Source organism: Hipposideros armiger, unplaced genomic scaffold (assembly GCF_001890085.2).
Source record: "Hipposideros armiger isolate ML-2016 unplaced genomic scaffold, ASM189008v1 scaffold_85, whole genome shotgun sequence".
Taxonomy (NCBI): domain Eukaryota; kingdom Metazoa; phylum Chordata; class Mammalia; order Chiroptera; family Hipposideridae; genus Hipposideros; species Hipposideros armiger.
Window position 1 is genome coordinate 873,925 of NW_017731435.1, and position 14,941 is coordinate 888,865.

Genomic DNA, 14,941 nt, shown 5'->3' on the forward strand with positions numbered 1-14,941 from the left:
TCCCAGGCTCTGGGTCATCCTGAGACAGTGGGGACCTCCTATCTCAAGTCTTCGTTGCTTAGGGGCAGCGTTCATTGCGGGGGGACCTCTGGGTGCCTGGGACTGAAGCTGAGGGGTCCCCAGCACCCACCTCTTGGCCTTGGCTCAGGCCCCTGCTTTGCACGGGAGCCCACTGGCGCCACACCCCACTCTTGCAGGGTGAGGTGGGCCGCAGGAGGCTGCAGGGGCTGGGCAGCGGCGGGGGGCCGGGCGGCACGGGCCTCTCTGCCCCCTCACCTGGCGTCCCTCTGTTTCTCTGCAGTGAACTTTGACCACTTCCAGATCCTGCGAGCCATCGGGAAGGGCAGCTTCGGCAAGGTAAGCAGAGCCAGCAGGACGCGGTGCCGGGCGGCCGCCCCTCCTCCCACCTGGGTCTGTCGGTGAGGGTGTGGGTGAGGCTGGGGCACCAGAGCCGGCTGTCAGCTGAGCTCACTGGCGCTGGGCCTCATAGCCCAGGTCACGGCAGGGTCTGGGAGCTCCGCCGGGAGCTGACCGCGCAGATGGCACAGTCGCTGGGCCGAGACCCTGACACCCTGTCCTTACTGAGACGCGAGGGTGCGTCCTGGGCGGCCCGCTGCCCCCGGCCTGTTTGCCCACTTCCCTTACTTTCTCTCCTCAGATCGAACTTCCTGATTGCTGCCTTGTAATATCTAGAGACGGGGGCAATTATACGTCAGAGAGGCTTAAGGAGGCTGCTCAAAGATTAAAATTAGCTCCTGGAACTCTGCCTCAATGGGTCTGTTGGAAATGAATTACTTCTGAATGGACAGTTTCTTTACAAGCGCGGGGAGGGGGGGCCAGATGAGCCCCCACACAGCTGTCTGATGGTGTCTATTTGAGCTCTGTAAGCCTTTTACAGGGTGCAGGGTACTTCCACTGTATCACAAGTGGGAGCTGGCCGTGGCCGCTTCGTGAGACTGCACCCCTCCCCGCAGCTGTGTGGCCATCTCCACAGGCTCGCGACGCTCTGTAGGTCTGACACCCTGGCCATGGCCTAAGGGGCAGCCGCTTAGCCTTGGGAAACCGAAACCCCGACCTCCCCCCGCCCCCTCCCCTCACCCTGATAGAAACGCAGGGTGCAGCCGCTCGGGCTTAGGGCGCTCTCTGCGAAGGGCCCCTCCAGGGGCATAGGCTCCCCAGAAGCCTCTGCCCACCCCACAGTGGCTTTGGGGGAGGCCACTGGGAGACGATGAGGCCTGACCTTGCTCAGGTCAGGAGGGCAGAAGGCAGGTCTGGGCTGCGTACACGCACTGGGAGTCATGTTTGGCACATGAGCTCACCGCAGGAGAGGCCTGGACCAGGACCTTCAGGAGAACAGCTGCCCCAGGGGAGGGTCAGGAGGACAGTGGTCACTCACTGGCCGTGGTGGTGAGGCGCCCGGCGTGGCCCTCTGCTCTGCCCGAACCTGTGTGTTCTCTGAACAATGGGCTTCCGGGGCTGTCCCGCTGTCTGTGAGGTGCTCCCACTCTGCCTGGGGAGCCCCGGGCCCCCGGGAGCCTTCCCCACATGCTCCTCTCTGGCTGTCCCATCCTCAGCACCTGCAGATACCTCCTCTGGGCCCGTCCCATTTCGGGGTGCCCATCAGAGCAGGGCTGCGGCCCCCCTCCCACAAGGCAGCACCCTCATAATGCAGAGGCTTTAATGCCTGTTGTCAGGCGTGTTGCTTTGTAGGGAACAAAACTTACTTGGAAAGAAAACGAACTTGGGGTGAAGCAGTAAATCTGAAAAACGCATCAACGCTGTCCCATGGCAGCGGCGGCTGCTCTGCCGTTAGTCACCGCCGTCCTGCGCTGTCCGTCCCGGCGGCACCGCTGCGGCCGGGGGCATTCCACACGGAGCCCGGCTGCCCTGGGCCGGAGGTCGGCAGAGCTCACTCCTGTTCAGGTCTCATTCCGCTCCCTCCCTCTCCAGCCTAAGTCCATTATCGGAGGAAGCCGCTTAGAAAGCTGAGGCCAATTTCCTTGGAGGAAATGGCTTAATGGCGCCAAGCGCTCTCAGCCTGGACGCTGAGTCCTTGAAGGCTGGGGCCTCCACTCCCTCTTTGTAAACGCCGCCTGTCCCATCTGCCACCCAGAGGGGTCCCTCGGAACAGAGATGGCGCCAAACCCCAGCGTTTCAAAATGCCACTAATTGGAGTCCCTCTTGTGCAGGCCGGGCCACTGCTGGTGACCCAACTGGTTCCCCAAAGGGCATTTTGATGTGACTGACTTTAAAGGAAGGACCCAGCAGCCCATGGGCCTCCGAGGGCTGGCCTCAGGCAGAGCTGGTGGCCAGGCCAGCCTGGGGCTGTGCCCCGGCCCCCTGGCCTGGGTCCGAGTACGGGGAAGGAAGTCAGAGGGAGTGGCCGGGTTGGCAGGTAGGAGGAGAGACGTGAGGCGGCCGGGAGAGCCCAGGAGAGCCCTGCCGGCAGGTCTGGGCACAGACGCAGAGGGGAGCAGGATGTTTTCCCAGGCGGCTGGCTCGGGCGCTGTGGGGACTGTGCCAGTCCTGGGCTTCCGGAACAAAGCGCTTCAAACAGCAGCCACTCAAGGTCCCAGTCCCAGAGGCCAGGGGTCAACATCGAGGGCCCGGCAGGGCTGGTTCCTTCTGGAGGTTCCAAGGGAGGCGGAATTTCACCTTTTTCTCTGAGGGTCTTCTGCTGAACCGGAAAATTAAATTGACACAGACAGGTTAACAGGAGAGGAGCACACAGGCTTATTTAATATGTTTTATGTGATGGCCCTCATGAGGAAATGAAGACCCAAACAACCAAAGAAGTGGCAAAACCGAAATGTTTTTACGCTGGACAGAGAGGCAACAGGAAAGTAAAACATAGAGGAAGGCTTTGCTAGGCCTGCTGGGTAAGCATCCTTGGGCGTCCATTTCCGTCCACGGGGCTGAGACTGTTCTCGCCTCCTGGGGGCACATCGCCCACTGGGGGGTTAGCTCCTGCTCCTTATAGCTGGTTCCGAGCCCCGAGGGCAGTCAGTTAAGACGACTTCTAGATGTCAGTCTCCATGAGTCTTCAGATGGCACAGCAAGGAAGGCAGGCAGTGGCGGTTCTGACGCGTTTCCTGACTCGCAGTGTGAGTGTCGCTGGGGATGGCACTGGGGGTTCCTGAGGGCCCAGGCAGCAGCACACACGAGGGTTGCCCAGACGTGATCTGCTGTGATTCCTGGAAGTCCATATTGTCCGCTTCCATTTGTAGAGCTTGAGGGAAAGGCAGTTTTCATCCTTAGGGCTCCCAAGTCAGAGGACGGGAGGAAATTGGAATCGAGAATAGCTGACAGAGGCACAGGGTGGCAGGGCCACCCCACGAGGTGTGCTGGGGCTTCTGTGAAACATGAAAGTCTCCCCTACAACAGCCCCTTTTTTATTAAAAATAACTGAAGTGAGGCAAGTTTGTTTACAAAATAAATGTAGTCTCGCTGAACTTGGCCTGAGCATTTACGCAGTCTGCACTGTGACATCCAGGCCTCTGAGTCTGCTTTGGTGGACCCTTGGCGAGGAATTTCAGATTTAGACGTTTAAAAGCCTCTGGAGGCTGAGGCCAAGTTAGCAACTTGTCACCAGACTGTGCCTTTAGCACCTATAAATTGGGGTGAATTCCTCTCTTCTCAAGATCCCCAAAATATCCTGAGATTTGTGGGCCTGACAAGAAGTGGCCTCCGTCACTCACCTGTAAGGCCAGGAGCCCTGGGAGCCAGGGGCCAGGCTGATGTTTCAAGGGCCTTTGTAAGCGTCGGCTCCACAAAATCAACCTTGCTCTCCTAACTGCCCGCTCATGTGACTGTCCCCACATCATCCTTACAGACGGCCTTTCAGTCCAGCGAGGGCACTGCTGTGCCATGTCTGCCCATCCAGGCTGTCCCCACACTGTGTGGCTGTGTCATCTCGACCTCGTTTACATGAACGGTGTGGTGTGACATCTCCGCCTGGCATTGTGAAAACTGTCACACGGCGTGACGTCTTTGTGGCTGCGTGACACTTCGTTGAGCCCATAAGCTCATGGCCACAAGGTTGTTGTTACGGTGTTTGAATGTCTTGTCGCAAACTACACTGCGATGAACGTCTTTGGAAGAAAGCACCTTCATGACCTCAGATAGCCTCCTGGGCGAGGGGTGTGGGTTTCAGCGAAGGGTTGGATCCAGCAGGTTTGGCTGGAGATGCTGACGCCCACTGCGACGTCCGGTTTGTTCCAGGCCACCTGCCTTTGGTGAGGCAGCTGGGACCTCGAGCTCCAGAATCTTCCACTCCGCGTCTTGAAGACCTGGAGACTGAAGGCTGTGGGGACCTCAGAAATGGCTCTGGGTCACCTGTCCTTGGGAGGGCTTGCCATGACTTGAATGGGGGACGTGGTGCTGGCTATGCAGCCCACAATTTTGTGCACGATCCTGATTCCCTTTGGGGACCTTTGTCCCTGATTTTTTTTTTTTTAAGCTGAGCCATCCTGTCACCTGTTGGCAGCTCAGCGGCTGCTCAGCTCAGGCTGGGAATCAAACCGCTGTTGCTCAGAGCTCAAACTCTTGAGCGAGCTCTTAACCAACTGAGCCACTCGGCCGGCCCTGTCCCTGATTTTGATTGAATGTCTTTGGCCACGAGAAGCCAGCCTGAGTTTCTCCCAGCTCTGGCCTCCGTCCTCACCTGCCCCGGCTCCTCTCCGCCAGGCAGTCAGCTGTGTGAGCAGTGGCAGCGGTGCTGACTGACCTTGCAGCTCAGCGCTCAAGGGCACTGGGATGGGAGACCCTGCTGTCCGGGAAGGGTGGGGTGTTGAGATGGCAGCTTCATGGGGCTTCCTGGGGGCAGAGCTCTGGCTAACCGGTCCTCCCATCCCCCAACAAGCCACTCGCTGTGTGGAGCGCCAGTAAGGGGATGCTGGGGTTGAGGACGGTGACTCCACCTGCCCAGGTCATGGCTGGTGAGGGCACGGCACCACAGCAGGCCTGTGGGCTCCCTGCCTGCTGTCAGGAGACACCTGTGCGCGGGCGATGTGTCCAAAGATTTACCCCCAGTCGTTTCAAAGTAGAGGCCGCGGGCGGGCGTGGGCGGCGGGGCTGAGTGGAGGCCGCAGGCGGGCGTGGGCGGCGTGGGCGGCGTGGGCGGCGGTGCTGAGGGCGCGTGCCCGCAGGTGTGCATCGTGCAGAAGAGGGACACGGAGAAGATGTACGCCATGAAGTACATGAACAAGCAGCAGTGCATTGAGCGCGACGAGGTCCGCAACGTGTTCCGGGAGCTGGAGATCCTGCAGGGGGTGGAGCACGTCTTCCTGGTGAACCTCTGGTGAGCTGGAGCGCCGGCCGCCCTCCTCCCGACGCGTCGCCGCCCGGCCCCCCCCCCCCCATCTCCAGGGCCCGCAGCCACCCAGGTGTCCGCGCACGCGCGCTGCGCTGCGTTGATGAGGGGCTCCCGCCTGTAGGAAGCCCCTGCTTTCCCACCAAGGAGGCCTGTGACCCACCGAGTTTCCGGCCAAAACGTCTGGCGGGGAGGGAGTTGGGGACCTGAGTTTCTTCCACAGAATGGGCACCCAGACCGGCCCCGGGGGTGCAGGACCCGCAGGCTGCCTCGGGTCAGCCCTCAATCCGCCCTGGGAGGGCTCGCGGCACTGGGGCCCCTGAACCCCACAGCCTCCTGTCCTGGGTCTGTGCTCCCTGCTGCCCCCACGTGGCCGGCCCGCGTCTCACAGCACTGAGAGGCCTGTGAAAAACGTGCTCGGGGCCCCAGTGCCGCATCCTGACCTGGGTGTCCACCAACTGAACCTAGAGCACCAAGCAGCCCAACCAGAGCGGGGACAGTACAGCGTGGCAGAGCGTTCTGCAGATGGTCTGGGGGGACTGCTCACAGCCCGGACGCCCCACCCACCACCCCCGCTATTGTCCTGGGGTCAACACAGGTGCAGGAGGGACATCAAAGTTGACAGCAGGCTCACCTGCACCCCTCGCAGCAGAGTCTCACGTCCTGCTCAGTGGTGACATGGGAGGGGGGAACCGGATGTGCTGTGGGGGAGTGGCCTTCCCCGGACAGCTGTGTGGACAGGAAGACTCTGACCAAGGCCTTCAGGGCCCCCAGGGTGTGGTGGGGCCAGGGGCTGCCTGGGCCAGAGGAAAGGGCACGTGTCCTCAGCCTCCTCACCCCCGTCTGCACGTGGCCACTGGCCTCACTCATTGTGGCCCCCACGGCCCTCAAGGCCACCTGGTCTCCAGGCAGGCAGAGGGGCTGGCGGGGCCACCTGTGTCATCATGGCCATGGCCCTGTTTTCAGTGTCATGGGACAAAGGTTCTAAAGCTGGTGGCATCCAAGCACCCCTTAAACCTGCCACCACTGCCTGAGGCTGGGAGGGTTGGGTGCCTCATCTCAAGGGTGGTGATTGTCCCCCTGGGGGGTCAGGAAAGACTTCACTGTGGGGGCCCAGCCCACAGCCTTGCAGAAACAGTTCCATCTGGGGCCACAACACTGGCACTGGGGCTTCTCGCAATAAAGACCTAGGATTTTCCTCCTCCGAGGCATCCTGGCCTCTCCCTGGGAGGCAGTGTTGCCTGGTGGTCAGGAGCGTTGGCCCCTGGTTTGGATTCCTCTGCGCTTTCTCAGTCCCCACCTCTGTGGAACAGGGCTGGGGGTGGCTTCCCGTGCCACCCTCACCAGACTGTGTAGAAGTTTAGACGTGTCACGCAGGCAATGCGCTCGCATGGGGCTGACTCAGGGCTGCGAGCCATTATTGTGGTGAATGATTTCTTCCCCCACCTGCTGCTGCTGGGGTCCCCATCCCTATAGGCTGGCCTGCCAAAGGACGACTCTCACCATTCCAGGGCCAAGCAGGGCAGGGCCATGGCAACCTCGCCTGCAAGTGTGGGAGGCCACGTGTTCCTGTCCATGGCTCTCAGGACCCCTGGCTTGTTCAGAAGCCCTGATCCAGAGACCCTTGCTCTGTGGTCCCGTTCCCGTGCCTTCTCCCCAGGCCCCGACCCGCACCACCCTCCCCAGGACAGCTCCCCTGAGAGTGAGGACTGGGTGGCTTGCAGAGAGCAGGAAAAAGATCACGTAAAAAATGAATTCTTTGTAACTATTCTTGAAAGAGCCAGTTGATTAAGAGTAAGTTACCTCTGTGAGCTCACAAAAGAAATTACAAAGTGGAAAGAGGTCCTCAAACCATTGTTTTGTTACTCCACCATCTTTATCATCTTCACCACCATCACCGTCACCTCCATCACCACCGTCACCACCGTCACCACCGCCACCACCACTGTCACCACCACCACCGTCACCACCACCATCACCACCACCACCACCATCACCACCATCATCACCACCATCACCACCACCACCATCACCATCACCACCACCACCATCACCACAGCACTCTTGCCCAGGACTGGCTGAACATTTCACCTCACTGTCTCAGTTTCTTCTCTAACAATCCTCCAATGCAGATGTTTTTATCCTCTTTCAGAGAAGGAATGGGTTGCAAGGAAATGGCCCAAAGATGGTGCTGTGCTCCACTCTCCATTGGTCTCTCATAGGCATCTGTGCCTCCAGCTGGGCCACCTTCCATCAGGACAGCCACGCCGAGGGTCCTGGCTCCAAGCAGGGGCAGAGTCAGTGCCTTAGGCTGGACCCTGCTCCTGGGGAGCGCCCAGTGGGAGCTGGGTGTGGGCTGGGACCCTTAGATGGGGCTCGTCAGGTGTGGCGGAAGCCATGACGCTGCCCCCAGCTGTGCGTGTCGCCGGTCCTTGGCGCCCACAGGTACTCCTTCCAGGATGAGGAGGACATGTTCATGGTGGTGGACCTGCTGCTGGGCGGGGACCTGCGTTACCACCTGCAGCAAAACGTCCAGTTCTCTGAGGACACGGTGAGGCTGTACATCTGTGAGCTGGCACTGGCCCTCGACTACCTGCGCAGTCAGCACATCATCCACAGGTGTGTGCATACCTGGCAGGGTGGCACTGGCTGCAGGGCCTTCCACTGGGCACAGCCACCGCTCAACAGACCCCAGCCCTGGTCCACACTCCTGCCTCCACCCTCCAGGCCTGGCGCCTGCCCCTCCTCGCCCCGCTGCATATCTGAGGTCCACCTGGAGGGGGGGAATCCTGTCCCAGCAACCCCAGCTGGGGCCTAGCAGACCTGGGGACCCCAGGACCTGGCCATATTGGGGTGGCCTTCACCTGTTTTGTTTAACTGCAGGATCCCTGCCACTGCCTAGCAGGCACCCATTTGTCCATCTGCCACATCCCTGGGGAATTCAAACTAATGTTAACATCCACTTAAAGCAGATAAAATTAGATAAGACCACTCACAGAGCAAAACCAAAAAAACACTGTGTGGTGTATCATAAAGTCAAGTACACGTGATTTCAGCAATTTTGTTTTCGGGGATTCCGTTATCTGGTCATGACGGGCATCCGACATTTATTGAGGGCCTGGAGCCGGGCAAGGTGAGGCCTGCGCATGGCCCATTCCCCAGCTGTGTGCAGCCCGGGCTCTGGGAGAGACTCTGCTTCTCCCACAGTCCTGTGGGGCTGTGGCCCCCTGTGTCCAGTGCTGGGCACTCCCCTGCTGTCTGACCCATCTTGGCAGGTGGCGCTGGAAGCGGGCCCCCCCCGCGGACCAGTGGCTGGTCTCACCCAGCTTTGTCCGCACGTTGCCAGGTGGGGAGGGGGCCGTATGCCCTAGCGTCTTCCCAGGGCCCCTGTTGGGCCTCTCAGGCCTCTGCCCAGGTGAGAGGCCCTCGGGGGGAGCCCCCGGCCCTGCCAGGCTCACGGGGCAGGAGCAGGAAGGGCTTCACTTATCTTCTCTCCTCCTGCTCTCTCGACAGAGACGTCAAGCCCGACAACATCCTGCTGGACGAGCAAGGTGAGGGGGGGCTGGGAGGCCCCTGCCCTCAGGATGCACCCCTGGTCCTGCGACAGTCGCGCCGTCCTCTCTTCTCACAGGGCACGCGCACCTGACGGACTTCAACGTTGCCACCATCATAAAGGACGGGGAGAGGGCGACCGCGCTGGCTGGGACCAAGCCGTACATGGGTGAGCTGCCCGTCGCCCTCCCACGTGGGCTCAGGTGACTTCCCTAGGGGCACACGGCAGTACATACGCAGAAGACTGGGTGATGTCTGAGGGTGATGGATGTGATAACGAGATAGCCCAGCGCCCACGGCCGGCTGTAGGACTTGGGTTTGAACCAGGCGGTAGGTGGGCCATGGAGGGCGACTTCTCTGTCCAGCTCTGGTGGCACCCTGGTCTTGGGCCCAGTCTGAGGTGCCAGCCCTCGGGGCCTGTGGGTTGGGGATGCTCAGCTGCTTCCTCCATTTCTGGAAAGCTCCGGAGATCTTCCAGTCTTTCGTCAACGGTGGGACCGGCTACTCCTTTGAGGTGGACTGGTGGTCGGTGGGCGTGATGGCCTACGAGCTGCTGCGAGGATGGGTACGGAGCTGCTCGGCCCGCGGGCTGGGACCCCAGTCCCCAGGTTCCTGGGAAGGAGGAGGCTGCCCCACCCCAGGGGCCCAGGGACACCCCAGCATCTGGGTCCTGGGGTTTCCAGCAGGGCCTCTGGGGGTGCAGGATGGGGCGCTGACCCGTAGCTGCTCCTTGGCACTTCCGTCCAGGTGTCTATGTGTGGCTTGGTGCTTCTCCCCAGCTGAGGCCATCTGGGCCTCCAGCTGCCCCCCATCCCCTCATGGGGACCGCCCAAGACATCGCACCCTCAGCTCCCCTCCCCCGCCCCCCGGGCCCCTGCCCCTGAGGATGGCAGCCCCTCCTGGCCCTCTAGTGCCCACCCCCCGGCCCTGCCCAGAGTTGAAAGAGCTTCCTTCCTGGCTGCTCAACAGGCTCTTCCGCTCAGTCCCAGCCCAGGAGCAGACCCGGCCCAGGCACCCACTTTGTCTGCCTCCAGGCTGTTTCTGGGGGGCAGGTGGTGCCCGGGGCTGGGCCCGTGCTGGGGCGGGGTGCTGCCGGGGCTCTGGGTGATGGGCACCTGGCACAGCGCTGCGTCCCCTGTCCAGAGGCCCTACGACATCCACTCCAGCAATGCCGTGGAGTCCCTCGTACAGCTGTTCAGCACCATGAGCGTCCAGTACATCCCCTCCTGGTCCAAGGGGATGGTGGCCCTGCTCCGGAAGGTGAGCCCCCAGCCCTGTCCTGAGGCGGCGGTGTCTGGGGGCCCAGGGTGGGGCCGCCCTCCACAGCCGTGTGACGGGGGCCTTGTTCCAGCTCCTCACGGTGAACCCCAAGCATCGCGTCTCCAGCCTCCAGGACATGCAGGCCGCCCCGTCGCTGGCCGACGTGCTGTGGGACGACCTGAGTACGAAGAAGGTGGAGCCGGGTTTTGTGCCCAACGTAAGCCTGCCGGGTGGCCCGGGTGGCAGTGTTGGCGGCAGGGGCGGCCCCGGGGAGGCTCAGCACCCTGTCCCTCCACAGAAAGGCCGCCTTCACTGCGACCCCACCTTTGAGCTGGAGGAGATGATCTTGGAGTCAAGGCCCCTGCACAAGAAGAAGAAGCGGCTGGCCAAGAACCGGTCCCGGGAGAGCAGCAGGGACGGCTCCCAGACAGTGAGTGCACTCGGCGTGGGCCCCCTCGGCCCCTCCCGGTGCCCCGCCAGGCTCCTGGCATGCATGCACCTGGAAAGTCCTGCAGACTGGGGTCTTCCCAGAGTCCCGAGAGGTCCTGAAACCTTCCTCCCACCTTTCCTGGCCCCGTCTCTGGCTCCCAGAGCTCCTCACCTCCTTCCCTGGGCCCCTCACTTCCTCCTCTGGGCGCCTCACTTCCTCCTCTGGGCCCCTCACTTCCGCCCCTGATCCCCTTCACTTCCTCCTCTGGGCCCCTCACTTCCTCCTCTGGGCCCCTCACCTCCTTCCCTGGTCCCTGCATTTCCTCCTCTGGGCCCCTCACGTCCTCCCCTGATCCCCTTCACTTCCTCCTCTGGGTGGGAGTCAGAAGCGAATGAGAACCCACTCCTGGGGCTCTTGCCGGGGAACTAGACCCAAATCTCGGGAGGATGCCCTCTTGGCACGACCCTGCTCCGTCAGCGTACCGTCCACGCCAAGCACCTCAGCACAGCAGGGCCAGCCCCTCCCCACTCGGCTGGCCTTGCTGCCATTGACTTTATTCTGGGTGGTGGCGGGGGTGGGGGTGGGGCGTAGGGTGTCTTCTGAGGCACCCACTGGCTGCAGCGGCGTGTCTGCAGCGACGTGAGGGTGGGTGCTGCTCTTCTCCAGCAGGGCCGGCCCCTCTGCGGGCTCCGCGGGGTGACGGAGCCCACGTGCATGCACTCAGACGGCCCCGCTCAGGTGTGGGGTCCAGCCTGGAGTCCAGCCCTCTGAGGTCCGACGGGGCAGCTTGGGCCACAAGGCTGGGGGTGGGCCGCCCTGAGCCTGTCGCTTGCTCATGCGCCCCCAGTGCCCAGCGATGACCAGCCATCCCCATGGGCCGTGTGACTCCTTCCCCACCTGTCCTTAACACCAGAGCTGCAGTAGCGGCCAGCATACCCTCCCACTGAACGCCGCCCCCTTGCTGCACGCGCCCCCAGTGATGGGTCGTTTATCGGGCCAATGCAGGACCCAACTCCAGTCCCTTCCTAAGAGTCTGCTGCTAAGGGGGGACTCTGTGACTAACCTTCTTAGGACAGGTTCTCCAGAAGCAGACCCTGTCGGGAATTTGTACACAAGTGACAAGTGACCAGAGGACCCAGTAAGGACTGAGGGAGACGAGGGAGCCAAGCCAGGTGTGCTTTCCAGTCGTCTGGTCCCACAGTCATTGCCGTGTCAGCATCCACCTGAGGCAGGGGGCGGGGCTTCCTCACAGGAAATCCCCTGGGAGGCACAAGCCCCAGGTGCTCTGGCTTCCTGAGAGCAGAGTTCAGGCTGCAGAAGAAAGCCACAGGTGCTCAGGACGGCGCCTGAGGGGACGCAGGGAAACTGACGCTGTCCACTGCTCGTTCTGACTAACAGGAGAATGACTATCTCCAGGACTGCCTCGACGCCATCCAACAAGATTTTGTGGTCTTTAACAGAGAAAAGTGAGTGTGGGCGGGGGACAGAGGCAGAGAGCAGGTTGGGGAAATGGGCCGAGGGTTTCTTGGCCGCACACGTCCTGAGCCTCAGCAGCCACACGGCATCAGTGGGCCCTGGAGACCTCATCCTGCCCGCCTGGGGGGTTCGGAGCAGCAGCCCTGGGGGGAGAGGGTGGGAGGTCCAGCTTGGGCTAGTGCAGGAGGTGCTTCTTGGGAACTTGCAGTTCTAAACTGGGACCGATGTCCAGTCTCCTGGGGAGACACTCGGTGGACTTCCCAGATGACGGTTGCCAGCTGCCTGGGCGGCCCCTGCAGTCACCCTAACTCCCACCTCACTCACTCAGCAGTGAGCCAGGGACTGGGACGACAAGGGCATGGCTGGGAGCTTCAACAGGCCACAAATAGCTGACACCCCCGTTGTGCTGTGGGGCTCACGGGGAGGAGGCAGGGGAGGCTTGGAAGGCTTCCTGGTGGGGGTGGCTCTGAGCTCTGGCAGGGAAGGTGGACGGGAGAGGCTGGTGCTCTGTCCTGCTTAGGTGACCAGGACATTTGGGCACTGGTGGAGGACACTGGCCACCATCCCGCAAGTCAGAGGCCTGGGTAAGACCGGAACTGGGCCAGGCTCTTTGAAAAGCCCCGTTCCAAAATCGTTAACCCCAGAGCTTGCACTTAAACGAAGCCTCCTTTCAACTTCTGGCTGGAAATGAGCTGAGACTCGCCAGCCCTGCTGCTCCCAGCCCCAGAGCCGCAAGAGGCCAGAGGACGCTGCTGGCCTGAGCACCCCACAGCCTACCTGCCCTGTGACCCGCCCCACGTCCGCCATCAGCTCCCTGCTGTGCCAGCCTGTCCAGGAGGGGTTTCCCCCCAGCACCTGGCCCATGTTTGGAGTCCTCAGACGAGCTGTGGCCAGTGAGATGTGTCAGGGCTGCTGGTGAGTCTGCACAAAACCCCTCCCTGTGCTTCCCCACCAGGCTGAAGAGGGGCCAGGACCCCACGAGCGAGCCCCAGCCCACACCCGAGGCCAGGGACACGGACGGCGAGGCCTCCGCGGACGGCGAGGAGGTGCACTCTGCCCTGCCCATGTGCGGCTCCATCTGCCCCTCCGGGAGCAGCTAGGAGCCTGCCGGCCCCGAGGCGCCGACTCAGCTTGCCCTGGAGACTCAGGTCCGCCAGAGGGACAGGGTGACAGGGTGACGGGTGCACGCCCAGCACTGACATTCCCACTGAGGCCTGCTCTCCAAGCACAGACCCAGGCTGGTGGCCCTACTGTGTCCTGGCCACACTCTCACTGTTACTGTCCGCCCACCCTGCCTTTGGGCTCTCGGAGGTACATGGCGATGAGAAGCTGTTGGTGTGGCCCGCAGGGTGGACGAGGGGGTGCCACCTGAGCCACTCCGGTTACATGTGGAAGGAGCAAGCAGCCAGCTGCCCTGCCTCTCCGGTGGCCCCTGGCTGGCTCACTGGCAGGTCACGGAGGCCACGTGGTGGGACAGGAGCCTGTCCCTCACCACCTCTCGGCTGTACACGGGATGTCTCTGCCACCGGCTGCCCGCCGTCCATAAGCTTGCTGCCCAGAGCTGTGGGGGTGGCCCAGGGCCCGAGGTTCTTGTACATCACGGGGGGAGGGGCGTGGGTGGGGTGGGAAGGTGACATTTTATGGACACACAGCGGTTTCTGCGGGGTTCTGTATGGTTCTCACCTCTGAGAATTACAGCAGACCTACTCAGAGTCCAGTGTCGGCATGTTCCCTCCCTGCCCAGCGTCCTGCGTTTACAGGGACCATTTGTCTGGGGGTCGGGTGGCTCCTGTGGGCGGAGCCCTTGGCACCCCAATCCCACCGCCCTGGGTCGGGGCCCCGTCTCTCACCCAGAAGCCGTGAGGCTGTGGCAGGTGTGGTACCTACTGGCGGGCAGCGGGCCGGCTGGGAAAGGATGGGGACCAAAGCACCTGACCCAGCGTCCTGAGGGAGAGCTAGCTGCGCCTGCTTTGGGGGGGGGGTGGCAGGAAAGAGGCTCCTGTTCCCTGGGGGCTGGATGTGCCCACGCCGGGGACACAGGCCCAGTGACCCCCGGGGAAGACAAGGTCCAGAGGTGGGCAGCGCTGCAGGACACCCTGTAGGTGGGGCAGACCCCAAAGAAAGTTCTGGGTGGAGACCTGGTAATGTCAGGCAGGAATGGGGGCGGGAGTTTCAGGGTTTTGTGTAAACGTGTGTTTCTGAGGCCCTAGAGGGCAGAACGCCTGCTTCCCGTGTCAGTGGCAGGGACGTGGGTGTGATCTGGCTCCCTGATCACCCCATCTCTCACCAGGGGCGGGGGACACGGTGCAGTCAACATCGGCCTCAGTGGAGCCCCAGAAGTCACCTCTGAGGCCACACTGACTGTCGTGGCCAGAAGGAGCCCCCAGGGACTCGGTGGGACCAGCAGGACTGACCGCCTCCAGGGGCTGCCCTGGACCCACACGCCTTCCTGAGAGGGTGGGGCTGTGTGTGTCCCCCAGAGAACACGGCTGGAAATGCTCCCAGGTCACCAGTGAGAATGGCTGCCTGGGCAGGGGCTACAGTGCCCGGTGGTGGAGGTGCGGGGGGCGTGTCCCTGACCTTCCAGCTTGTCTTCTCAGTGACCGTGACCATCCTGCTCTTGGGGCAAAGGTACCCCTTCTGAGAGCGTGCCACACCGAGGGAGCCATTTTTATGAAAAAGGCTGAGGCCAGGAGGCTGGCCCAACAGTTGCTTCTCTGGAAGGTTCTGGGCAGCCCAGCTTGGGGGTCTGGATCAGAACTCTGGGCTGCTCTGTTTAGGGGGGCAGGGCCGGGCAGCACATGTCTGTGGATGGGGTGCCTGTGTCGGGCCAGGGCTGCTCGCGGCAGGTGTGAGTTTGCAGCCAAGCAGCTAACTTACTGCTGGGTGGCTTGGGTGGGACTCCTCCCGTT

General features: G+C 62.2%; 1 protein-coding gene across 1 annotated transcript in view; it reads left to right on the top strand.

Moving 5' to 3' along the window:
- STK32C (serine/threonine kinase 32C) overlaps positions 1-13,645 on the top strand; it is a 48,534-nt gene extending 34,889 nt beyond the window's left edge. The window contains exons 2-12 of the mRNA XM_019644089.1: positions 302-357; positions 5,148-5,299; positions 7,757-7,930; positions 8,825-8,862; positions 8,943-9,032; positions 9,325-9,428; positions 10,007-10,123; positions 10,215-10,340; positions 10,422-10,553; positions 11,952-12,019; positions 12,985-13,645. Coding sequence (XP_019499634.1) covers positions 302-357; positions 5,148-5,299; positions 7,757-7,930; positions 8,825-8,862; positions 8,943-9,032; positions 9,325-9,428; positions 10,007-10,123; positions 10,215-10,340; positions 10,422-10,553; positions 11,952-12,019; positions 12,985-13,129 — 1,202 coding nt within the window. The 3' untranslated portion in view covers positions 13,130-13,645. The remainder of the gene's footprint in view (positions 1-301; positions 358-5,147; positions 5,300-7,756; positions 7,931-8,824; positions 8,863-8,942; positions 9,033-9,324; positions 9,429-10,006; positions 10,124-10,214; positions 10,341-10,421; positions 10,554-11,951; positions 12,020-12,984) is intronic.
- Positions 13,646-14,941: the final 1,296 nt, after the last annotated feature.